This window comes from Botryllus schlosseri, chromosome 9 (genome assembly GCF_051294905.1).
Source record: "Botryllus schlosseri isolate E-star chromosome 9, Bs_hap1, whole genome shotgun sequence".
NCBI classification, from domain to species: Eukaryota; Metazoa; Chordata; class Ascidiacea; order Stolidobranchia; family Styelidae; genus Botryllus; species Botryllus schlosseri.
The window spans coordinates 21817704-21844017 of record NC_137244.1 but is presented as its reverse complement, the minus strand read 5'-3'; the positions used below and the strand labels follow the sequence as shown (position 1 = coordinate 21844017).

Genomic DNA, 26314 nt, shown 5'->3' with positions numbered 1-26314 from the left:
CAAAATAAATGTAATCGTGAGTAATCGTGATTACTTTTCCAATGTAATCGTAATCGACTACTTCCCGATTTTGCTGTAATCGTAATCGCGTGATTCAGAAGTAATCGTAATCGCAATCGATTACATTCATGAAGTAATCACCCCATGTCTGATCCAAATTGTAAAATTTTTCAAGTAGAAGTAAAAGTAGTCTAATAACATAACTGACAAGATAATGTAGACTTGGAAAGCCTTACAAGGCTATATCTGCACTTTCCTTGTCCATATGGTATGATGGAATGTATATGCACTGCACAGATCTTGTGTATGCGTTTCATCAGTCGGTGTATAAGCCGCAGAACCATCAAGGACAATGCATATAACGTCCTATTCCTATTCTGAACGGCTCGAGTAAGTGGAGCAAGTAGTCACAACCTGCTTAATTACCCTAAAAAGTCGGTCGATAAAAGCTAATCAGTTGAGGTGGAAACGCTTGACTTATGCGAGTAGATGAAACCTACGTGAGTACTCAAAGTCAAAGTAGTTCGTTACTGACCGCGATGACTGCCGTTACAGGACCGACCAGGGGTGAAGACTCCCGTGTTTACGTTGGGCGTTCGCGGTGCTCGAAACAGCATGTGCAATTTGGACCATGCCCTGCGGGTTTCGACCGAGGACGATATCGCCGACGCTGGGCCTGTGCACGTGATTGTCGTGAGACGCGGCGATTTTGAGGAGTATGAACGCGTTTGGAGCGATAAAATTTTGATGGCTCTACCTGGGGAATTTGACGACCTTGGCGCAGGTTCGTGACTGTTTGATGATTATGTGGGGAAAAGTCAAACGAATCTCTGGTTGTGGATACCTGTCCAGATTGGAGTAGATGGAAGAACTAGAAGCACTAGAATAGTTATAAACAAGGCAATAGACTCGCTTTACTTTACAACCTACTATAATTTCGTCTACTACGCACATTTTCGATTTACCGGCTCCAACTACCAATATTTTCTTCAAATCTACTTGGATAATTATGCGTTCATTACATTTTTATCGATGTTACCAAGTGAATCAACCAATTTTATTAATTAAAATTAAATTATGCTCATAGAAAGAAATTGAGTTTGTGATGGTCCACCAACCAGAATAACTTGATGACTTCTATAACTGCGACGGCACTTTTTAGTAGCATTTGATAACGTTTCGGTTGAAGTGTGTTACAAAACTTTCTTTGACCAAGACTCCATCCGGGACTTCACTTGAGTACAAGTAGCTGTCTTCAAGACCGTCTAAACCTAGTTTAAGTGCAATTCTGGTTAACAGGGGCCATGAAATACGCCGTTCAGCGCGTGATGAATCAATCTGTCGCTTACATGAGACAACACAACCAGTCTGTGGACACGTGGCCGTTTGCGATGCTGCTGGACGACTCGGTGGTGATGTGGACCACGAATAGGGAGGAGCAGACGGCAGAGATGAGGTAATGCGCTCCGTCACCTTTTTTTACAAACCAGCTGGACGCATACCGACCAGTATTAGCATGGATTTTGATTTGATGCGAGAGATGGAGAGAATCTTTATTTGATAACCATAAAAATCAATACTATATATTACAAAAATCCAATTCAGTGAAATATGATATACAGATAAGTATAGTATGGGAGGGAGGCTGGTAATAAAATAGTCATCATAGCCGAAGCACTCAGATGAAAACAGTTACGTTTAGTGTGCCGATATATAATTATATTCTCGCAAATCAGAAGTTGAATAGTATGTAGAATGCCTTAATTATTTTAAATTTTAAGCGACTTTTGCAACAAATTTCAGTCATTACAGGATTTATTACTTGGATTTCCACATAATACAAGATTATTTCTTACGGGGAACATGATTCAGATTCGAATATAATAAATCAGCTCATCATTGAATGTACTTTCCACAGCTGTGGATGGAAAAGCTTGTCGCTGACCGACGTATTGCAGAAGGTTGAATCGGTGCCTTGCGTGGAGCGCTACGCCGCAATTGGATTTAGAGCGTGGTCGTCGCAAATCAACGAGACTGGCCCAGGCCGGGACGCGCCTGTTTTCTCCAAATGCTGTCTCTCGTCGTGTTATGTCGTCAATGTTGTTTCCACGAAAGACGAGATGTTCGATCGAGCAAAGTATGTTGGATTCAGAATTGCGCGAACTACTGGATTTCCAAAATGCCCAACTAGATGTAGAACTACTCAGTTTTCCAAATTTGCAACTGGAACTAGAACTAGAGCTATTCACTTTTTAACATTTTGAATTAACTTATTAAAACACAACTTACCAGATGCAATTCTGAAGCAATTCCTGGACTTTGACGGGTTTTGAGTTTGAAATGGGAGGGATTTCAACCCCCACAACTCAACCCCTGTTCTGTAGTAGTTTGGCAGCTTGATTTTTTTAAGCATAACTAGAACTACTCAAAAACGAGTAGTTAGTTGACGGCCAACTAACTTGATTAGCAGTTTGTGTAAGTCTGGTCAGCTTTGTGGCGTTTGGAGCTTTATTTATTGACTTATTGATTCTTATTGACTGCAGGTTTTTACACGAGGACGTGGACTGGTGCGTCAGGGTTGCCGCTGCTGACATGACCGTACTTCGTCTGAACGAGATTGCGTTCGCTTGTAAGGCGTTACCGGCGCCGGACATTGTTTCCAGCGCGGTATCTTGCAGCGAGTAAGTTTTAAATGCGGTATCACTCGATTTGGATTGACCGTACTACATAGGTTGTTACGTAATCTTCGTTGGTACTCATGTGCGTGTAACATCTTAAATTTCTACTCATAGAAGTAACGATTTCGGGGGATGTAAAAAAGTAATTATTATGTTATATAGGCCTTATTACTCCTAAAAATTTTACTTGAATAGGAAACTGTGACTTTACTTTGACTTGAGTGCCAACGAGGGCTAATCCGGCCATCTCTGTATGGTGTTATGAGTAAAGTCCAACGTTTGGATAGGTAGAGCTCTCTTGGGCTCTGACAATTAGAAGTGTATTCAATGATTTTTTAACACTTTCAGCCCAGGATCACTCGTGAACAAGGCTGACGCAAAACACACTCCCATCGCAAAGCATCCCAGCCTTCTACTGGAGACGTTCCTGTGTCATCTAGGCCATACTGTGTTTCCGAACGGGAAAGCAAACGCAAAGAATCCAGTGTTGGTGGTCGACCGTTACGTCTCGCTGGGTTCCGAAGTATGTGTTTTTTGCTTGTGTTCCTTCGTAGGATTGGTGATTTACGTCTCGCTGGGTTCCGAAGTATGTGTTTTTTGCTTGTGTTCCTTCGTAGGATTGGTGATATATGAATATAGTATTCAATTGTATAACAAAGTGGTGTACCTCCAAAGGTCTGTTCAAATACTTCCGTAAGCGGTACAGTGAAAGACAGCTGCTTGTTCATGTTGATTCACGATATTTTTTTCAATTCTTTACTAGTTGCCGATGATTTTTCCTAATTAGTGTCAACCGAAAATACTCGTGTTAATTTCAATGTGAATATATTATTATTGTTCAATTGTTTATTGAATTTCTGTGCCCCCCGAGAGTCTCGACGTAGGAATTACAGTAAAGTGTGATGTTTCTTTTTAGGTCTACGTGGAGTTTGCGTCGAGCAAGGCCGGCGCGCTGCCCTGGGCTGTGAATTCGCGGAAGACCTACTCGGGACTGCTGCTGCACTGTCAGTCAAGCGATATTTCGTCGGCTTTCTTGAAGCAGTTCAAGTTTTCTACAGGTGAGACTGCGGCGGAGCTGTAGGCCTACTTCACTACTTGATTATGGATTCGGGTTTCGCGAGTACGCTCTTCAGTCGGGCTTGCTCGAACGTCGGCTCTGTCCGAGGATAACTCATGATATTGTGCGAATAAATACCGTATTCCATCTTGCTGACATAATTTTAGTAACATTGATTGTTATTTGTCAGCACCAATTAGGATACAAGTGTCCCATTGGCGATTTACCTTTAGCCTCTTGTGTATATTGAGCACAAGTGGTGAAATTAGTACTACATAGTACTGGTCAAGGTGCCGCTTACTTTTAGCAGTTGACTGGAGATGGCTACATTGGAAATGGCAGAGTTGTTCAGAGTGCGTCTAATGCGAAAGGACTATATGGCACTACAGATATAAATTGTGATAATAACATCAGTTACCGTGGTACAGGAGCTATTTTGCCCAGTTGATTTAACAATTTCACCCATATATATGATGCAAAAACACCCTAAAACAACTTTTTATATTGAACAAGCTTCCAATGTCTGAAAATTAAGTAGTTTTACCTTCAAAACCGTCAAGTGGAAGCAGTCTAGAAACGTAATCACTGAGCGAGTTATGCAATTAGGCAAAACTACTTCATCACTTGCCATCTCTGATGTTTAGACACTTGGGCTCACCAAGCTGTTTGAGTGGTTTCGCGAGTGTATATTAGAATGGATAATCTCATACAGCCACGCCTGCAAGAACCACGCAACGATTGCGCTCGATGATATTTATCAACGCACGTTAACCTCTATCCGTTTTATCAGACGCCACGGTGTGTGTCGTGGGACGCGACCGCAGCTCTCTCCGCCAAACCGTAGTCGACCTACACCTTGAAGAGAACTGGCATTTTCGTTTGCCCGACGAATATCAGACCGCGAACGATGCAACTTGCGGAAAGCCTCTGTTCTACTTGACGGGCGTGCTGCAAGCGTCCAGATAGCAGGCCGTTTCCTTTTTACAAACGAGATCTTATGCAAGCACAACAATGCCAAAAACGTAACAGAGTCCGGCCTCGAATACGCAATGTTCCACTCGTTTGTGTTCCAGCGATATGTGCCTTGCGATTTTTTTGTGGTAATGAAATTAATGTCCGCGCGAATCTTTTCGTTCGTTAATGAAATCAATATGTCCTTGCCAGTCTTTCTGTCGTTAGTGAACTCCGAGTCAAGTATCCCTTAAGTAAAGTAAAGTATCCCTTAACTGCACCATAATTCACACTCTTACGCTGTGGATATAGAGTTGTTTTTGAGTGATGGCGGGATCTGTGTTTATTTGCATCTATTCGCCCACCAGCACGGGAATATCCAACGTTTGGTATTGGTAATTCGCTTCTTTGCTGCTATTTCGAAGATTTGCTGTTGTGAGTACAATGGTAGTTGTTACTGCCATTGTAATACGATTGGTATCCTTATGGTGGGTCGTAGAATGACTTAGTAAATGACGGCGTCGCTAGTAGATGGTAGCGCTCTAATGCTCATATGTTCTTCGACATTGTCTTGATTTTTAATGTACGGCACTATACTGACTGTCCGGAAAACAGCCTCATCGACTCTTCTAAGATTGCTTACGTTTCAATAATTCATTTTACGTGTGTGTTATCTACTGTTTGGCGTCACTCATTATGAAATATATTTTTCACAATTCCTGTCGAACCGACCAATACTTCCAATGTTCCTTATCTTGTCACGATTCCTGTTTGCGTTTCGAAGCAATTCCAACAATACTAATACCTCACTCGTCCCTGTGATTTCATACTGTAGTAATCGAAACACCAAAACGCCGTTTGTCTTCAGGTTTTCTTTTCCGACATTCATGTTCCCGATACGTGTAACTGTAAGGCGGGTTTGCACTGTCTGTGTGGCAGACCGTACTCATTGGTCTCAGTTGACTTCGAAAGATTAATACGCAGCTGTGTGTTAGTTCGGGTGAAACCAAATAATTCGGATGTTGGTCATTTCGATCAGTGAGTATGTTTTGCCACAAAGACAGAGTATACCTTGCTACACATACCCATGACACTTTTTTGATTTATGCTCTTCAACAGTTAGTATTCTTCAACGAAATGCTTGAGTATTCTTCAACGAAATGCTTGATGAATTAGGAATGCCTCGAGCGTAGGCTGTTTACAGTGCTTAGCCATTGATTGTGTACATATATTTACCTTTGTCTTTTCGTAAAATACTATTTTCTTTATCTAGCAGTTGAAATTTTTTTTTTTGCATTTTCTGGTCTCAGGGACACGACCGTTTTTCTTATTTGATCCAAAGCGTTGTACTTTTCTGTGCCTCTCCGTGACATTGTGTTTCATTTTACTTGAGCCTATTCGCGTCCATTGGTGAGATTGTTTTCTCACCACCCAACTAACCCATTAAGATCCGGTTAATTTCCTCTAACGATCGATGTCTGTCGCTGTCATGTCTGTCTGCTAGATGTATCTTGAAATACCTCAAATTTTTTCTTCAATTTTTTAACCTATTTTTTATTCACGGTTTCATTTTCTTGCTTGAGTAAGATATTTGTAACCGTATGGATGTCAGATGTGTGGACTCATAACCCCGGTCGTAAAATATTATCTGTACGCCGCCGTAATGCAGAACATATACCTCAGGTTCTAAATACTGCTAGTAATACCATACACTAGTATTGTAGTATGTCCTTTCAAAGCGTGATACAATGTTGTAGTTTACTGCAAGCTTATTTTTGCTGGGTCGACCCCTGTGGGTGCAAAGTGAGTAAAATGGTGGGGCTGAGGTCGATTTGTTATTCTCAGTTTGTTTTCGTATTACTTAATCGGATAATTAATGATGTTGGTTCTAAGATTTAATGTCATCTTTTCTGTGTAAGGATGTAGGTTTGTGCGTGTGCGTTGTCACGAAATACAAATGGTCTGTGTTATCGTATAAGAAAGGGCACTGTGAACTGCGGATAGGTGAAAGATAGTAATAGGGAAAGGCTGATGCAATCTACCATGATTGCTACCCAGATAATTTGTATCAGTCGGAAGCGCAGGCGATCAGACTTTCACTAGTTACACCAGATCAAAGGTTAGGTTTGGGTTTGATTGCATCGTGAAAAATTCAAAAGCAGGAAGAGTCCAATCAGTGTTCTCCGTGAATCCTCAGGTCCAGAGTCGGACAGCTTTTCCAAATTGGATTTACTGAATTTGCAATGAATTGACTTAAACTACAAATTTGAAATAAATACAACATAAATCAAGTTTATATCAGATCGGAACTCGTCAGAAACATGACAATGGCAAATGTCTGTACACCTAGCTTCACTCGTTACCCACTATATACAGTTCTGTCGTATTTTCAGAAAAATCAGATTAGAATTAAAATTAGATCATAGGAGCATTTCACAAATTAGATTTGAATTATCGGAATTTCACTCAAATTAGCCATCAAGAATTATATAGTGTCCAACTCTGATAGGATTTTGTAATAGGAAGGCCCTCCAGTTGCCATCATATGAATACTTTCACTGTTGCAATTTGATAGTCGATCATCCCTATTGCTGGCTCACAACCTCATCAGTACCAAGCTCCCATAGCATTTCTACATGCATCTGAACTGTTATCATGTTTTACTTGAGGTGTCGGCAGATTTGAAACGGTCAAAAACGGTAGAGTATCTTTGCACTATAGCATCACGCAAGTCCTCGCTCTCCAGTGCTTTTGTGAGCGGCGTATCGTTCATCCCTACGTGATAAAGATCAAACACGGGTAGGTTTCTGAAAGCAGAAGTGTTTGAGGATGTTGCTGAAGATTTCATGTGGCATGATAAAATTTGTATGTTAGCAGACATCACTACATTGTTGATCATTAGGGCGATCATCATATCATTTGACATCCTGTAGCCTACTTTACAGGCCTACCGTGGTAGAGGGCCCATTGTGAATGATAAACGGTCAAATGAAACAAATGTTGACATGGTGTTACTGTAGAATGTAAACATGGAACGGCAACGACCGATTTTGCAGCTTTGCTGAGGCTGTATTCAGAATTGTTTTTGCGTAAGCGACTGTAGGATTTCTGGCAATCCAAAAGTAATCTTCCAGGGCGCAGAATTCACTAAATCCGGTCTTGATCGTAAGCTACTGTTGCACTGATTCCAAAAATATAAATCAAAATATGGCCAGGCTCCAGACTTTGACGAAAAATCGCCCTCAACATCTGAAATGCGCATTGTTCGGAACAATTGGATAACCGCAAAACAATGACCCGTTGCGGCTCTCCGATTGTTCGGACAATGCCGATATTTCAGACTTCGAGGGCGGATTCTAGGTGAATCAGTGCCTGATCATATTTCAATTTATATTTTCGAAATCGGAGCGACAGTAGCTTTCGATCAAGACCAGATCCAGTAAATTCTGTGCTCTGGAAGATAACTTTTGGATTGCCAGAAATTCTACAGTCGCTCACGCTTATAATCCTGAATACAGCCTCAGCGAAGAGGAACGAAGCTGCAAAATCGGTCGTAGCCAATCCATGTTTACATTCTATAGTGTTACGCTTAACGTACTGCAATATCCTAACTGAAGCAATACTGCATGGGCAGGGCATTGTTTCTCAGATCAAGAAGCACATGATGAAAAATTGTTATGTAGACAACATTGTCCGAATGTAGCAACATGGTGTGTCACCAGCAGTGTACGCACAACTTCAGTGTTGCCAGCCAACTACTGCTGCTGTTGAACGTACTTTCTCCATTCTTGGGGGGCTACTTAGTAAGGACAGACACTTTCTACCCAAGAATGAAGGAAAGTATCTTTCGTTGTACTACAACAAATTATTATTATTTCTACCATGATGCGTGATGTAACTACTGGAATTCTTCATAGGTCCAGATTTTGTTAAAATAAAGTTGTTTTTAATGTAAAAATTTGTCAGGTTATAAGTCAAATATGTTTTTTCAGGCCAAACTACTTTGTAAGGACAGACAATTCCAACCAGAAATGAAGATAAGTAGAACAATTTTAACATTATGTGGGAAAGCACCAAATTTTCATACATGATGTCAAAATTTGGTCAAAATTTAGGTTTTTAAAGTTAAAAATGTCAAAATTTTGATTTCTAGGCCAAAATCTTCCGTGTTTTAGGAAAAAATCGCTCTATTGATCATATATGCTGCCTTGCAGCAGCCTGACACTCAGTTGTGATAGAGAGACAGCAAAGCTTAATTCGGGTTTGGTCGCTTTCTATCATCAATTCCCTCACCCATCTTTGATCAGTTGACTTGAGCTTGCATCGAGAAATTGGGACCAAGATAGGTCTTGTCTCTTCGGTCCCACGAATGCGAGGTTCACCAAATGTATCGCCTCGTCCGCTGTCACACTTAGTAGGGGACACATATTGAGGGCGGCGTAAAGAGCTACTTCGCATAACTTGGTGCTCTGCCATACAACGCCATCTGAGACAAGAATTGACAAAAGTAAGAAATACCACACTAATACATTGATGCCAGTAAATTTTTCATCAATATGGACACTTATGCATCATACATAAATCTGCATATGAGTAATTCTCACATCCAAATATCAATTCTACAAGGCTACCGTTACCAGTGAATTCGGCATATGTCGAATTCGGAACTCGGTGAATATGGCATTAGAAATGGAATAACTATTATAATTATGAAAGCGATGCATCAATATTGTATTAAAAAATTGGAAAATGAATGTTTCACAGAATATAAACGTGATTGTGATTTACGGAACTTGGTATGTATGTAGGCCTATTAATGTATTTGGGTAAGGCGTAGGTTAAGATTAGGAGCCTCCAGTGCCAAATTCAACATCCAGATTTACTTGTAACCACTAGCATGACATTATGAAAGAACAGGTGGTAGTCCCGACTACATAGAAAATTCTATTTGCATTGAGCCAACAATGTGTTATAATATGTTAAGAACATAAAATCAACTCACCAGACTGGGCTCTACGGCTCACCGGACAAGTCAATTCTGCATATTCCTCCTGCTTTAACGTGTCAGTTACATTGCAACCCACTGGCCACGTGGAATCCTCGGCTGGCGCCGGCCATGTAAATTCCGTCTTGATCACATTGTTATGATGGAAAAGCTGCTTCAACCTGTACACATTACCACAAGTGAAATATATTGTTAGCAAAGTGCACCTCGTTTAGCAAAAATGCGCATCACCTAGGTAACGATACAGCAGTGACCACGCTGTATATTATGCAGTCTCGTGAGATGTGATCCCGAACTTCTTCAGCGATTGTTTGTACTTGGCACGGCAAGCAGGCGAGAAATACAATGTGGCAATTTTGAACTACGCGTCTATTGTCGAATACACATTCGATTCCGGAGTCGCGGAATGACGCTGAAATGGAGATGTTTAGAATCCTGAATCAGATCTGAGAGCTGCTAGCAAATGGACCAACGGAAGTGGCCGGATTAATCTGATTTTGGGACTTTTATGTGTGAAATTGTCATAAGAACAACTTTAAATAGTCAATTGAAGTAGTTTTAACTTTTAACACATCTTGGAAATAGTTACTTTTACTTATAATTGAGCAGCAATGCTGAGTGATTAGACCGTCTCTGGTTATTTCTATAGTTATATGTATAAATTGTATCAGTAGGCCTATCAGTACGGTACCGGTGTGTAATTATAATAGGCTTCCATATTTTGGAAATGTAAAAAGAGGACACTTTTTCAGAAATTTCAGACATGCAAAACTGGAGAAGAATTCTCAAAAACCGGTAAATTTCTCCCACTTCGTGATCGGTTGACTAAAAATAAAAAAAGGTCTTCACTTCCGTCGTTTTTCTCTCTACATTGCCAGGTGGATGACTAAAAAAAAAAAAATAGGTCTTCTTTTCGCTCAGTGCTTAAATCACCACTTTTCCCTCCGAAATACCCGCCGGAGCTTCACTTCTGCGCTAATTTACGGCATATCACTCGCGATTTCCTCGATATCTGACCTAAATTTTCAAAAAAGAGGACAAAAGGGCGTCCTCCGAGGACATTTTCAAAAAAGTCAAAAAAGAGGACAAATCCTCTTAAAAGAGGACGTATGGTAAGCCTAAATTATAAATATATAGTCATATCGGTTCCAGTAGGCCTAAGTTATATATTACTGCTTACCTAATTCATGAGGCTTTCGGGTAGAAATGATTACATCTTCTGGTCGAACATCAGAAAATGTCAGTAATGTGGTGATCAGTTGTGTTCCAAGTCTACCACATCCAATTAATCCAATTTTTACTGCATTTCTGTGGCTAGTTTTCTTCACAAATTTGAGCGTCTTCCTGTTCACCGGGTGACGTATTTCCGATAAAATTTCTCTGACAATATGAAATTAAAAAACGTCACGAAGGATCAGTTAATGCGGAACTCAAATAGAACAGAAATTTGTGTACTGGTCATGGTCACATGGTCTTACCTGATTTCATTTAGCTTGGCTACAAAATAACTAGCGTTCGCGCATATGCAGACTGTGAAAGCATGCGATCTGACTCGCAGAGGTAAGTATTTTATTTCCTCGGACGACAGTCCACTTTCAAATCCCAAGGTTTTCAAATCATGAGCAATATCATTTAGATTCCTGAAGCCAGACATCCTGAGTATAAGTAGCGTTGCTTATCCAAGGCAACAGCATCTCGTTATAGCCATTGAACCGAATCGGTACAGCTGCGACGGCGCAAGTCACGCATGACAATATCTGCAGTTCAGTTCAGTTGATTATAAATAATTTCATTGGATCAATATACCACAAGATTGCGATACGATGAGACGATAAGAGAGTGTCGAATGACTTGTAGCAGTCACCCAAGGGTAACCGATGTAAAGAAGGTACATGCACTTGCACTGCGGAGTGAACACTGATGAAGAGTAATAGAAGTAGAAGCTTTTCCTTTTGTATTAGCTTCTTTTACTTTTCATTCAGTGTGCATTCCTCCTCTCTACGTCGCCTAGGGCCTATGCCGAGGTGGGTGTCTGATTTTAAAGACTACTTCAAGTCAGATAGCCTATAGTGGTGAGTGTCGGCGTCATACGATGGCGGCCCGGGCCAAGTCCCGCCGTCGGAGGTTATTCTGGACATTTAAACGTAAATACCGTACGCAGATTTCAATACTGAAATATCGCCGTAATAATGGCAACTCTATCTACCCGAATACAAGACAACCCGAGCTTACCCTCAACCGATATTTCAGTAACATTCGCGCGTATGCATTGCAGGGATTCTTACCTATGCCATACATCATAATATTTCACCTTCGTCGGAATTTACCGGAGGTCGAACTAATCATAGTTGGCACTCAGGTAGAATTAGTGCTGTAAATTTCTACTTGAGTAGCAATTTTCAACTAAGCGAAAAGTGTGGACTGTGGAGTGGTTGTGTGAGTATCCAAAACCTATCTGGAGTACCGTGAATAAGTAGAAGTGCTTCATTACTGTCCCCCTATCGATTTACAGATAACTGCCGCTTATCATTTGTACTGGCGAAAACTTGTTGGACTCAGTTTGGTAAAAATGTATATCTGAGGAAGTATATTTGCGAAAATCATGAATTACCGCACAGAATTCAGATTCAAGGAATACTAAAAACACTCCATTTCACATATACTCAAAATTAGTGGGATTAGGGTGAGGATGTTACACCACCGTACAACATATGCTACATGAGGGTCAACATGGTTGTAAGGTTTCAAGAACTCTTCTTTCAGGTAACATGACGGTAAAGCCATCGACAGATCTTGCAAGATGTCGCACATCAATAAATATTGTCATTATCCATGAGCTTATTGAGCTACTCCGTATAACGCTTATACGCGGAAGGGGCGCCTGGACAAACGCCATTGTGAACAATCGGCAGTGCGAAAGAACCAAGAATATGTTCTACATGGGAGCAAGTTGCTGTAATTTTCGGTGATCCACATCGAACGCTACCAGTGGCTTCAGCTGCTCGCAAAATTGACGCACTTCTTCCCCAGCTTTTTCCTGGCCTGCCGGGGCAAAGATACTGACCTCTACCAGATTGGACAGCGTGATGGCTTCCACTTTATTTTGATCTTGCGATGAAACATGCTGTACGGGCATAACAAATCAACTGAAGTTGTCGTGTTCTCAAGCAGGCGACTCACCTTGTGCAATTTTGTCACCGTAATTTTTATTCGTCCCTTTCGGAAAAAAAAGCCTTTTGTCACCATTTCGCTTTGTATTCTGAAAGTCAAAAGTAATTTTCAACGTGTCACATTCTTGTATGGAATCTTATCATTTCACTACCGTACATCAAAAGATTCCAACACACCGGAATGGTGTCGAACTGCACAGGGGAGTTCTCGAGCAGTCATGCTTTTGGACTATATCTACATAAACAGTTTTCAGGCAGAACTATATACTTTATACAATTTGGATTTTGGATACTTTGCATCACTATCAATGTGAGAATGCAATTCAACGGAAGGCATTCGCAACGATAGGCTGAACAAAATTGACGAGGAATGGAATACAGAGGTGGTCAAGCACTCTTCAAAATAATTTTTTTTTTAAATTTTACTCCTTGATAAAATTGTAAGGTTGCCAAAAAACTCTTCACACCGATATTGGCTCAATAAAAACATATGGAAGCAGGGGCGTAGCCAGCCGAGATAAAAAGGGGGTAGAACTGAATAAAGGGGGCAGAATGAGCCTCTATGCGTCATACCTTAACGATAGCGACTTCTGTATTCCCTACGCTTTTGAAAGCGTAACTAATTGTCGGATCTAATTACTGAAAGCGAGTTAGCAATCAACAGCTTGCACGAGGATCGATCGTGTTAGCAATCAACAACTTGCACGGGGATCATGTTACCATGAGCACGCGCTCATCCCGTGACAGTGCAGGAGGTCTTATTTGTATTCAAATAAGTAATCGACCTTGAAACAATACCAGAACAACATTTCACAACGAACAATCTATACAGCGCAGAATCTGTTATATCTTCATGAATTTTGACATGATTCAATTCGCGTGTAAGTGTAACGTCTTCTCGGCGTTTTAATTACATTCATTTCGAACATGGCGCATATACTAATTGTACCGGCGTGTGAATAATGACTTATTCGCAAAGCGAGGGAATCTCAAACAAGTTTCGGCGCGGCTATTGAAGGCTGAATGCGTCCCGGTGGGATACCGATCACGAAAGGCATAATCCAGTATGACGTATACATGGTCATTGAGGTCAAGCCAATGCACAACAATGGCATCAAATATAAAATGCGAATGGAATGTATTGTGTCTTCACGCTGTTTTGGGGAACAGGCTTGAGTTCGGCAAAGCACGAATCAGATGCGATTGCTTTAAAACATGATTTCATTCAGTTATAAGTTGTTATTTTCATGTTATTAATGTTCGTTATCGTTTACAATGAACTGTTGATGAGAAAACAAGGCGTGAACGACGAGACAAATGTTATTATTGCGCGACGACTGCATTCAGAATAAAGGGATTAAGCTGATCGCTAACCCTCGCCAGAGAAAAATCTAACAATGCCCCTTTCACGCTTGCATAGACGCGCTTCCATAGACTAGGGATCGACGAGAAAAAGGCATGTAATCAGCGTCGGCGATCGGCGCCGCGCGCAGCAAATTGAAATGAGGCGATAACGTGAAGAAATGTTGATATAGCAATAGCGTTGACTTGGGATTTTCGGGATAGAATCGAGCCTGGAAGGGGGTAGAACGTTCTTCAATTCTACCCCCCTGTCTACGCCCCTGTATGGAAGTATCGCTGTATAAGAAAAAAGTTAGGATTTATTTAATAAAAATATATGTAAAAGTTTCCAAATTTTACTCAGAATTAAATTGTTAGATTGTTTAAAAAACGGTGCACAACATTGTTGGCTCAATCCTGACTGCAGTATCAGAAAAGTACAAAATTTTGAATCTGAAAAACATAGTATTCAATGGGGCAAATTCTTTAATTATTTATTATAGACCTTGGACCTACCCACCATATATTATGATTTGAAATGCCAAATTGTTGAAATTCAGCAAAATTTGTTGTGTATCATTTCATGGGGTAGCCAAAGAGATTTGATCAATTTTATATTAATTTTTATTGAATAAATTAAAAACTTTCTTCTTCTAGCAATGCGTCTATAAGTTAGAATTGACCCAAAATTGGTGTGCAAAGTTCTTTTAGGCAACATAACAATTTTATTAAGTAACCCGTAAAATTTGAAAAAAGTTACTTTTGAACTGATCAGTAATGAAGTACTACTTTTTGCAGTACTTAAAGTACATTTTGCCTACTCAAACTAGTTCCTCAAGTGGTTATGAATGAAGACTTCTACTTCAACTTGACAGTTTTCTTAATTTGTTTGGGCAAAACCTTTATACTTACTTGTAGGTTGCTACTTCTACTTGAGTACCAATGGTGACTGCTTTGATCACCTCTGACGAAATATATTCAGTCCACTTTATTGTCTCAAAACACCACAAGATTACGATAAAATGAAATGATAGGAAGGAGACGGAACGGCTGGAAATAGTCTTTTAATTAAAGCTGCCATTCTATCTGGTATTCCACTCACTCACTTGAATCCCAACTCTTCAAGAAATTTTGTCGGATCTTTAGATGAAGCCACGGTCACGCAGCTTCTGATCAACGAGCTTTTCGCTCTGTCTCCACTTTCTGTAGTTCCGATATATTTTATTTGCCTGAGAATCAGAGTCAAAAAGTGAAAATATCTATCTTACAAATTAAAATCACTTTCAGATGTTTTCATTAGAAATGAGTTGCTTAAGAACCACTCTTCCATTTGATTAAATTAGTGGTGACATGACAGGTACCCATCTCGCTGTAGAAGGCCCATACACGAGATCAATGAACAATAAACATACTTAGTGACTAACCATGGCCAATCTGTTCTTTTGCTGAGAGCCTTGCAGGATTTGACTAGTACTTGTGGCACATTTGGACCCTTGACAACAAACATCTTTTCTTGATCGGTGAATTGCTCTCTCGGAATGTTGTCACAAAGACCTGAATCCCAAGAAAGACAATAATCAATTAGGTCAAATATGCAGTTTGGCATTCTACGAGTCTACAAGTCAATCTTATCTACACTAGATGCATAACTTATTAGAGAGTTTTTTTGTTTCAGTGGCTCAACTACTTTTTAATTATTTTGAAGTTAAGTTAAGTAGCCTAGGAAGGGTTTAAGATCATCTTTAATAGATATAAATGAAATCGACACAATCACTATATAACGACGAGGGGCGAAAAACAGAAATAAATGCCTCTAAACTAACTGATATAAAATAAAGTGTCAGATATATCACCCCAATCCACCAGTATAGACTAACTCATAGAAGTGATCTCACCCTGAAGCCTGTCAAGAAGCTTATGAATTTCAGAATCGAGTATGCTTCCTTGCAAGAAATACTCCTGGTAATTTGCGCTACTAATAACGGCATTTCCCGAGAGAGGTGTATATTCTGCGGCCTCCATCTGTGCGTCCCGAAGTTTTCTTAGATAATGTTAGAACGTATCACTGTCTAGTAAGTGTAATCAGTTAAAGGCACACTACCCGAAAATTCATGCCTTCCAATGAGTTTTAGAACAGTCTACACCGCAGAGGCAGTTATTCATCCCACCATTGGTTCATGCGGTAGACAACATGAAACAAAATGTACTATGGAGGGTATAGGATACTTTTGTCAGGAAGTTGTATATTCACCATCAGTCTAAGGGTTACCAGTGAACTCGGCCCTTGGTGAAGTCATCAATGGCCGAGTTCACTGGTAATCAGAACAAGACATGGCATTCTGAGAATTATCACCAGTTACATAACCATCGCATGTCCACGCCCGTATCAGAAAACGCCACTGGTCTGCAAATAATCAATCTAATGTACTGATTATGAATCTTGTGAACGCTGCACGAAGCCACAACTTAACAACAACGTTAGCGTCGCGTTACACTTTTGTTATGCACATTAGGGTTGTCCAAAATTTGGAAAATCTCAAAATATATGCGTATCCATGACTCATTCTGTAGATTATTGATAAAAAACGTCAATGAAACTGCAATAAGCTTACAGGAAAGTCGTTAACATTTGTCTAAATGCGTTTGAAAGTAGCTGCCATAGTGTGGGCGGGTTAGCGACCATAGAACGGCGAGAAGACTAGTAATCACGAAACCACGTCTCTTGATTGGTTAATCAGCTATGCTTCAATGATCACAACCACGGCGGCTTGCTGATTATGTGCTTCTACTAGTTCAAGAAGTACGCTAACGGCAATGATGATTCTGTAAGCGCATTGTACGTTGGTGATTAAATACTAAAATGAGACACTTGGTCATTGAATTTTTAGTGTTGAAACTAGATAACGATAGGTTCAGAACAACAATACCCTCTTGCAGGCATGACAGAGGTGAAACAGCGAATGCTTGTGAACTTATAGATCCCAGAAATACCTATCTGATATGATTGAGATTACGCCAAGCGGTCCTGCTTTTCTGGATGCAGTGCCGGTAAAGTATATTAGTTATCGCCAAACTGGTGCAGCACACCATGCGAGATAGTTTCTGGACACAATCCTATATGCTCAGAAGATATGTGGGCCGATCAGGTAGCTTGCATTGGGACTCTAAAGAAATGCAACTACCGCACCGCTTCAATACATTCTTTTTTATGTCTATGTCTGGTTTGATTCAAGCATTAGTCGTGATGCAGCCGGTAATGATCTAAGATTCATTATGGACATGCTAAACAATGCAAGCGAACGCAGTCTTTTTACTGGTCCTACCAACATACATAGTCTATGCTTGCCTTTAGGTTTAGACCTTCTTCCGGGGCATCATCGAGGACTTAGACAGCACTCGCGGGTATGATTCATTATGCTGCAAGAATGTGACAAGTGCCAAGCATAAATGGCTGATTCATCCAGCCCGTACAGCTTTTAAGACTTCAATTATATAGGCTACCACGACAAGATAAGATCAGACACAGTAGTGTCAATGTCAAGTTTTATATTTGTATTCAATCATGGAACATCCCATCTGAAACTAGAAGTTCGTTTGCCACTTGCATAAGCGCCTTTGCAATATTTCTTCTCGTGTTTTTGTGCTTTCCCTCGATTAAAACAAGGCATACAGGCTACAACGGTTGCCTTCACAATAAGCCATCAAGTCATTTATTTGAAGTTTTTGTGTAGCAGCTGTTCTTTGTTCATCATGTATTTCGTCACTAAACATGTTCTGAATTATCTTGAATCATTCTCTGCGGACCAACCTACAATGCGCTTACAGAATCACCGCCGTTAGCCGACTCCTTGACCAGCTGATCAGCAAGCCGCCACTGTCGTGATCATTGAAGCATAGCAGAGTAGCCAATCAAGCGCCGTGCTTTCGTGATTACTAGTCTGCTTGCCGTTCTATGGTCGCTGACACGCCCACTCTACGGCACCTACTTTCAAACGCATTTAGACAAATGTTAACGGCTTTCCTGTGAGCTTATTGCAGGTTCATTGACGTTTTTTATCTATATTCTATAAAATGAGACATGGATACGCATAAATTTTGAGATTTTCCAAATTATGGACAACCCTAATGCACATTGCACAAGCATTTAGCAGACCGCGTAGATTTACTATGGTATCGCTGCTGTCGCAAGTATCACTTGTGTGATAGCGCGGGTATCCCGTAGGGTTGGTTCGATTATGTTCACAATAAGGACAGTTTTGTTCAAAATAGGAAAAGTCATTGGGTCAAAATTTTATATCGTCTTTCAACGAACAGAGAACACCCTACAGATAATAATTATAGCAAGTAAATATGAGGCATGCACACTAAAAAATGCAGGGAATAGAGTGTAGAAAACCAACCCAATGGTTCTCAAACGGTTGCGCAAACCAAAAATGTGATCGAAAGATTCAGTGCAGTGCACCGCACCGCACAAAATGAAAAGCGATTTTCGAACTTTACTCTACTATGTATTGTTCCGACACTTATAAATATGCGTCCGTCGGCTTCGTTCACGTAGTTCATATCGCCAGCTTGATGGCACTGGCAAATCAGCTGTTGTTGGTACGTGCTACGGTGCTACGGTGCTACGGCACATTCATATTACATAAATACTGCACCACTGAAATGCGCAGAATATAGTTGAACCTGACCGTCGGCGCCCCGTGTACGAAGTAGGGTCTGTGCGATTAAGCACATAATATGCTCAGCTTCAGAGGCAGTCTAAGTAGTCCTTAATCTTACTTGAGTACAAGTATAGAATGTTGTAAACCAGGGCCAGCCAACCCGTGGCCCGCGGGCCACATGTGGCCTGCGAGAAAGTTTTGAGTGGCCCGCGACGTAATTTCCGAAATTTCTAATATTATCAAAAATGGATTGCACAGATTGTGAACTTGTAAGGCCAACCAAAAATTTGATTAGTTTGGCCGCAACACTTGAGATGTGCTGACTAAAATATCAGTTCCGACGCATTGGCAGATCCATGAGCCAGTCACATGTTGGTAGATCTTCGTACACTACAATAAAGCAGAATAATTCGCGAAAGATTTATCAAAAGTCAAAATTTTCTACACGCTTGGCGCAGCATGTTGTCACTCGATTTTTTGCTTTTAATATTGTTGCCTCTTTGTGAAAATAAAAGAACGCCTGATGTATCAGATTGAGTCTAACTATATTCGCGATAGCGAGACAAAGTGTCGTTCGACATATGCGGCTTTGCGTTTGCGCTCGCAGAAAGACTGTCGACTATGAAACCTTAGGTCGAAACTTTTGATATCGATAGGTCCAGGCGCCGAATAGCCCAGTCCTCGCAAACTGGGCCCAGCGATATACAACACAACAACAGGCCCGCAATATAGTCAGGTGACAATATTATTGACCTATAAACTTCAAAAAATTTTCGAGCTTCGCGCGGCTAGTGGCCCGCGCAATAGTACGTCAATCGAATGTGGCCCTTTGGCTGAAAAGTTTGGCCACCCCTGTTGTAAACCTATGTCAATCATAAAAGCAATGTTTTTTCAAGATATACCTAGTCTATTGAAAGTACTGGTAAGAAGTGTGAGACTGTATGAAAAGTAGGTCATGCGGTCGTTTGAGTGGATCATTCGGGAGTCGATTCAAAGTGATGACCTTTTTAGTCAAATAATCAACACAGCAAGATTTCCAGTAAAAATTTCAAAATTAGCTGATTTCGATATCGGTAAACTAAGTTTTGATGAATGTTAAAAAGTTTCCTCCTTTCTGGATTCCTAACTATGGTACTGGTAACCCTAGTATAGGTGATGATTCATAATTACAATTGTCTTCAAGATTAATGCATAACATAGCGATGTCACAACTCACAAGGACATGGAATTCACAAAATTATATTATGTTACTCTGATAAAGGGAGGACTCCATCAAATTGTAGGCTAGCAATACTTTATACTCCGACGTATCATGACAACTTCAATGCAATCAGAAATAAGAACAGGCGCTAATGACCTGCAATATAATGGGATGCTAGGTAAGTGTACAACTTTTATGCAACCTCAGTTGTGATATACCTTTCTGAATTTTTTGTTCACTTTTTCAGAATTGAAGAAAAAGTGTGGAGTCTGCCTCAAAACTGAGAGCAAGTACACGTGTCCCAGATGTAATTTATCATACTGCTCTTTGCTGTGTTACAACTCTACCAAGCATGCTGGATGTTCGGAATCGTTTTACAAAGACTGCTTCCTTCAGGAGATGAAGTCAAAAGAAGCGGTCAGCACTTCCGAGAAATTGAGGATATTGGAAATGATTAAAAATCTTGACGAGGACTGCGTTGATGAAGCTGAATTTGACGATTCGCTGCACAGTCGGTTGGAAGGTATAAATCTGGACGATCATGATAGTGTTTGGGAGAAATTGACTGCCGACGAACAAGCGGAGTTTCTGGATGGTGTCAAAAACGGGACACTCGTAGATGAGTGGAAACCATGGTGGACTTCTCATGAAAAAAACTTGGTTGTGGAATTGGGTGAGCAGAACTTCAGTATACAATCGAATAAAATATATTCATATTGAAATAAAACGTATTATTTCCAGGTGACGCTTGTCAGGAGTAATCGACAAGAACTAGTAAAGAATTGTATTACATATCACTGATGTAGTTGTTGATATACAATGCTCGTTCCAACTTTAGTTGCTGATCACTATCCCTGACGAGTGTCAGCCGAAAATGTTCGGGTTCATTTTCATAAGAATATAGTATTCAAATTAATTTCTGTACAAGTACATATGTAAAGTTATCTGTTTTAAAACCAGTTGATAATTCTCACAATGACATATGCACTTCAAAATGAATACCTGCACTAAATATTCGATGGTGAGAAATCGCAGAAGTAATCAACGTAGTCACCTTTGCTACTTAAGTAACGTTGTAAATTTCCACTCAATTACTACTTTACAATTTACTTTACAATTCTACTTTACAAGATCTGAAGGGTAAAAAGTATGTAGTTTTGATTTGAAGAAGTGAAGCAGTAAAAAAACGTATCCACTCGAGTACTAGGAACAATTAGAAGTACCGTAGCTACTTCGTTACTGACCACCTCTAGAAATCAGTGATTAGCATTAGATGGATGATGCATGGAAAATGCAGAATATCCTGACTGAGGTGCAAACACGAAGGATAACACAATTCTCAACATACTTGTTACAAAGTTTTAGAACAAGTGTTAATATTATTATACTTTACAGATGAGTCGAGCGTGGAAGGGAAATGCGCAACAAGTTCTGCAATCCCACAACGAAAACTGAATGTGCCCAAACTCACCGAGCTATTGAAAAGTAAAGAACCGTCTCCACTCGTATCCAACAATTTGGTTGAGGTTCTATACACGTATGCCTATCACTGTCGGAAGTACAACGGCGCCACAACAGACTTGCCTAGCGAATCAGGTTTTAACCTGATTTCTGGCTCGACCTTTCTGCTGAACGGATTAACACGCCCGTCGCTTGAAGAAGCTCTGGAAATAACAATGAGCGCTTGTTCAAACCACAACAGGGACACAGCTGTCCCTCACGAAACGATTGAAGTGCTGCTGGATGTTTATCACATCCTACTGGGTCCTGATAAAGGCAATGTTACGTTGTACACCAAGGTGTCATTGGCGGAATGCCACTCATATTGCACCGCCTTGAAGCGCTGCCGCGAACTGCCATCCACTGTGAATAGGACACTTGTTAAAAATGCACTGAGAAAACTTGAGTTTCTGTACGCTTGGGCTGACCATGCGTTTCTGGAATTTCCTGTGTTGGCTTTGAGAGTGTTTGGAATATACAAATCCAAAATCAGTCTATTCAGCGAACACGAAATGCATAAAATGTCACGAAGTCATCAAGGTCACCCTCCAGTGAAGAGAGATTTAATCACAGAGCTCTGAGCATCAGTCCTTTATTGCGGCTTTCACCGCTCTCTGGGATGGTGACTTGTTGCCTCAAACACCAAAATGTCACAGTCACGGACATCTGGTGCTGGAAAATCAGAACACCGCATATTCCAGCCTATAGTCCGTCCAAATGAATTGTGATCAACGAACACTTGTTCACGGCATGAAGTCTAGCGGCCTGTTGAAGCCTCCTTTCCTGTTCATGTATTGCCTGGTAAAATAGATTTTTTTCATGTTTATTTACTTCACGGATGAAACCAAAATCTTGATTATATTCATTAATGAAGACACATTAAGATTAAGGTTGACCAATTGATCAATTGAAACGTTTGTTTTTAACAAGACACTAGAGGCAAAAAATAGCATTACGTGCTGTAATGGGTATGGATTAATCCTGTGTTATTCATACCTGTATTTCCTTTCTACCTTTTTGTTTGTGGCAAAGGCATTGTTTCCTTCGACCTTTTTACCCTGATAATAAAAATTGATTTGCGATAGAAAATTAGAGAAGACAGCCACAACTAACCTTCGTCGTGTCAAAGCTTTGGAAGCCCATTATTTGCTGCATCATTTTGTCTTCGTCAGTCATCTCGGTCATGTCAGCCATCACTAATCAATTGAATTCAGTTAGTTATCGTGCCCGATGATAGAGTTCGAAGGAGGTTACCTAGTTGCGTGTTTTGAACCTTCTTCTTCTTTTGCTTCTTTTTACCTGTAACCCCCAAGCTTCCTCCTAGCGTCATATCAGCAGGGTTGGCTGTTGGTTTCCACCCGTCCTCGCGTTCATTGCGATTGCTAAAATAGGAAGAACACGAGCTTCAGGATCATAGTTAGGCAACTGGGAAATTTTCAGATATTACAAATCAGATTAGAAGTAGAATTACTGAATTTAAAAACTTGGAAATTGAGTTAAACCAAGTCGTAGTCGTCGGGCAAATGGCTGTACGCCAAACGTGGCTCCTTTCGCTCTATCCATTTTCAGGAAAACCAGAAATTATATTATAATTAAAGTCTCATAGAAATATTTCACAAATCAGAATTAGATTACCGGGATCTCGCTCTAATTGGACAACTAGAATTAATCTGGTTGACTAAGTATGCTTACTAGTGATGGCGGCCATAAGGTGATCTGGGCCTTCTGGATACTGGTGACCGAGATTTCGATCTTCTCCGTCTTGGGGAGCGTGATCTTGATCTATGTCGTCGACTCGGTTGGTACGGTGACCGACTTCGCTTCCTACGATGACGGTCTATAAAAGAAAAGACTCGTATTTACAGGCTCTACGTTTTCTACCTCTGGGGGTGTGATCTGTATCATCATTGATCATTGCCGAGAAACAATATTGGATTGCGTGGAGTCGCAGCAGAATTTTCCAACTATCAATTGGATATCATTACCAACCCCTATGGAATCTCGGTTCATTTTTTGAAATAAATCCTGAGAGCTTTTCTGCATAGAATAATTAAGTAATTAAACAGAAAGTTCTGCGTGACGTTACCACCAATTCCACTCTAGATTACCAAATTGTATACAACGGTATAGGTGTTGATTTGTGAGTCAGAGATGCTAATTTCGATCTTATATGAATTGGATAGAAATTACTATGCACCCCGGGCCTCCTTTATATTCCAATTCAAATTTCAAGAGCATAAAAACAGTAATTGGGCGGAACGTGAATAAACTTGTTAACATGTGTATCAATAACAATATCATTTTAAAACATCACACGAATGCGACAAAATATAAAAATAGGAAGAGGTTGGAACGTCTTTGAAGGATTCCTTTCTTCGAGTTTCAACCAAACCCAAAACATATATACAGTGCGAAGCAGAGATAGCATATGAACTAAAAAGGATAAGTATCAGTTTATTAATATTTTCATCATTTCAGAACACCACAAAACTGCGATCGAAGTAAGGTTGAACTGGTACTTACCATGGCCCCTCCTTGGACTTCTAGACCTCGAGCGGGGCATATCTGGTTAGTTCTCGATGTCCCAATTGAGTTACCGAATGTCTAACACTATTTCTTTACGCTCCAACCACAATTACCCGAGTCGGCAATGTTTGCGATGACCACTGTTTTTAAGTGGTGATTTGAATATTTCTACGCCACTAATGCTCTCAACGAATGCGAAGAGAACAATGAGTACCACTAGGACTACGTTGAAAACATTTTGTTAAGCTCATAATACATGATGAATTCGGAATAACAGCACACTGCGAATTACAATGCAATTCAATGTGACTTTGTATGATTTATGAAGGTTGAAAATTATGTCGATCGACGCAAGTAATGCAGTAATGTTGAATCTCTAATTTAACCACAGCCTGTGCGACTAATCCCTTCTACGATGAAGGTATGTTCCAATAAATCTATAAATTGATCATCGCTCTATCAAATATGCCGGACATGATTTGTGCAACAGTGTTCATGCCTCCTTTTTATATCGCTTTGGCCAGGTGGGTGTCTGCTACTCCAAGTCGTTTCGACACTTTCCTATCTTTCGTTGTATAGCAGTCTCGTGGTGTATTGAAATGATGATACTACTACTAGCAATAAATTGGATTGAATTGAATTTTCCTGGTAATCATGGAATGAATCAGTGCAAATCACATATGTTGCACGTGACAAAGTATTTGAAATACAGTCCATCCTCAAGATTACCGGACCACGACTGACCTATCGATCTCGCTTCCCATGACATGCCGCCCTATTTCTTGTCGCTTTCTTTTTCTATACTGTATTCTTTACTTTCATTCAGTGTGCATGCCTCCTCTTTACTACGCCTAGGCCAAGGTGGGTGTCCGATTCCATTGACAAATCCAAGTCGCTTCGACATCTTCCTGTCTATTCATTGTATCGCATTTTTTGTGGTGTATTGAACTGATAAAATTGCTAATAAACCAATGATGATGTCACTAATACCATTTGTGCCTTTGTGTAGATTTTGTGTACTGACTGTTTATATAGCTCAGTGCTGTTACATCGGACGCGGATCAGTTGATAGCTCAGTGGTTGATTGTCGTGACTATTGGTCGTTTTTTGTTATTGTTGCGTTGCAGTTGCGGCATTTTCTGTTTTCATCTTTTAAATATACTTCTCAGTTCTCACACCATTCTTTCATTTGAGGTCGTGAAATTGCAGTAAATACATTGGGTTCTTGGTTATTCGTGATGTCATTCGTTATCCATTAGCAATATTAGTCTAGTCTAGTTCATCTTCGTTCCGTTTTTGTTTCGAATTCGAAAGAAAAATAATTCCACCAAAACGTCGCATCCCATACCTCTTTATATATAATAGTGACGATATTTTGACACTATTATCATATTCTTTATAAAGGCTATGCTATTATTATGAAGTGGACATTCGTTTACCAAAGATTTTGCATCCAGGGCTTACTACATTGGGACATCAATGATCGTCGGTCTCGTCGCTTACAGAGCCCCCGTCGCCCACGCAGTCATTCAACAGTTTTCGGTGATACTGCAACACCTAAGAGACAAACAGAGAAATGGGTCGTACCGTACACCCGTATCAGCTATGCATCGCTTTGATGATGGCCAGGCCGTGTTATTTTTGGCATATGCCAAAACTGCCAAAAATAACTTATTTTTGGCATTTTTCGATTTTTATTTTTGGCAGTTTTGGCATCGTCCTCTAAATAGATAGTTTCAGCCTCGAATTAGTCACAAAAACGCTTTATTTGGGCTAGTTTGTCAAAAGACACCACAAAATGTGCAGCATCCACGTATAATCAGTGCCAACAAACAATAAGAAGAAGAAAAAACCTAACGATTTCATAGATTAATAATATCAAACGAAACCACAAAATGTGCAGTATCCATCGGAGTCGGTGCCAATAAGCAAAAAAAAGCCTAACAAACACGCTCTACAGCTGATTGTTACAGCTCTTGAATAGACTTAAATCATTTGCACTGTAACAGTGCTTACAAACTCAGATCAGCTAAATTTCTCCTAAATTCATTTCTCGCCCAGCAAATCTGGGAAATATCGGCTTCAACAGTAGCCGTTGAGGGAAAGAATGTTGGCAGTCATCCATAAAAGGTTTTCAGAGCTTTAAAATCTTTAGAGGGCCGAACCGGCTTCCATGCATCATGAAAAGAGATCACTTCGCCAGTGCCATTGATCTCATCGC

At 40.3% G+C, this 26314-nt stretch overlaps 5 protein-coding genes and 1 long non-coding RNA gene across 7 annotated transcripts in view; 3 read left to right on the top strand and 3 right to left on the bottom strand.

Annotated features, from left to right (window-relative positions):
• LOC145446881 (protein GREB1-like) overlaps nt 1-5206 on the top strand; it is a 44299-nt gene extending 39093 nt beyond the window's left edge. For both annotated transcript variants that reach the window (XM_080325254.1, XM_080325253.1), the window contains exons 34-40: nt 556-784; nt 1300-1456; nt 1919-2137; nt 2544-2681; nt 3027-3201; nt 3595-3736; nt 4526-5206. In XM_080325254.1, coding sequence (XP_080181380.1) covers nt 556-784; nt 1300-1456; nt 1919-2137; nt 2544-2681; nt 3027-3201; nt 3595-3736; nt 4526-4701 — 1236 coding nt within the window. In that variant the 3' untranslated portion in view covers nt 4702-5206. The remainder of the gene's footprint in view (nt 1-555; nt 785-1299; nt 1457-1918; nt 2138-2543; nt 2682-3026; nt 3202-3594; nt 3737-4525) is intronic.
• A 2123-nt stretch (nt 5207-7329) lies between these two features.
• Nucleotides 7330-11477, bottom strand: LOC145446883 (NADP-dependent oxidoreductase domain-containing protein 1-like). The gene is made up of 6 exons (XM_080325256.1): nt 11170-11477; nt 10872-11071; nt 9923-10103; nt 9689-9852; nt 8980-9172; nt 7330-7493 (listed from the first exon to the last, which is right to left on the bottom strand). The coding sequence occupies exons 1-6, from the start codon at nt 11343-11345 to the stop codon at nt 7340-7342; spliced, it is 1068 nt and encodes a 355-aa protein (XP_080181382.1). The 5' UTR covers nt 11346-11477; the 3' UTR covers nt 7330-7339.
• A 99-nt stretch (nt 11478-11576) lies between these two features.
• On the top strand, nt 11577-12936 carry LOC145446885 (uncharacterized). Its single transcript, XR_013917379.1, has 2 exons — nt 11577-11715; nt 12455-12936. It is a non-coding gene; the product is annotated as an uncharacterized LOC145446885 (long non-coding RNA).
• LOC145446884 (mediator of RNA polymerase II transcription subunit 18-like) lies at nt 12264-16379 on the bottom strand. The gene is made up of 5 exons (XM_080325258.1): nt 16098-16379; nt 15627-15756; nt 15309-15431; nt 12872-12950; nt 12264-12815 (listed from the first exon to the last, which is right to left on the bottom strand). Exons 1-5 carry the CDS (start codon nt 16222-16224, stop codon nt 12627-12629), a joined length of 648 nt encoding a protein of 215 aa, XP_080181384.1. The 5' UTR covers nt 16225-16379; the 3' UTR covers nt 12264-12626.
• Nucleotides 16380-18735: 2356 nt separating this feature from the next.
• On the top strand, nt 18736-22656 carry LOC145446808 (zinc finger HIT domain-containing protein 2-like). The gene is made up of 3 exons (XM_080325174.1): nt 18736-20245; nt 20315-20740; nt 21463-22656. The coding sequence occupies exons 1-3, from the start codon at nt 20179-20181 to the stop codon at nt 22146-22148; spliced, it is 1179 nt and encodes a 392-aa protein (XP_080181300.1). The 5' UTR covers nt 18736-20178; the 3' UTR covers nt 22149-22656.
• LOC145446809 (uncharacterized) lies at nt 22035-24251 on the bottom strand. Its single transcript, XM_080325175.1, has 6 exons — nt 24091-24251; nt 23260-23404; nt 22822-22949; nt 22681-22763; nt 22564-22625; nt 22035-22365 (listed from the first exon to the last, which is right to left on the bottom strand). The coding sequence occupies exons 1-6, from the start codon at nt 24128-24130 to the stop codon at nt 22311-22313; spliced, it is 513 nt and encodes a 170-aa protein (XP_080181301.1). The 5' UTR covers nt 24131-24251; the 3' UTR covers nt 22035-22310.
• Nucleotides 24252-26314: the final 2063 nt, after the last annotated feature.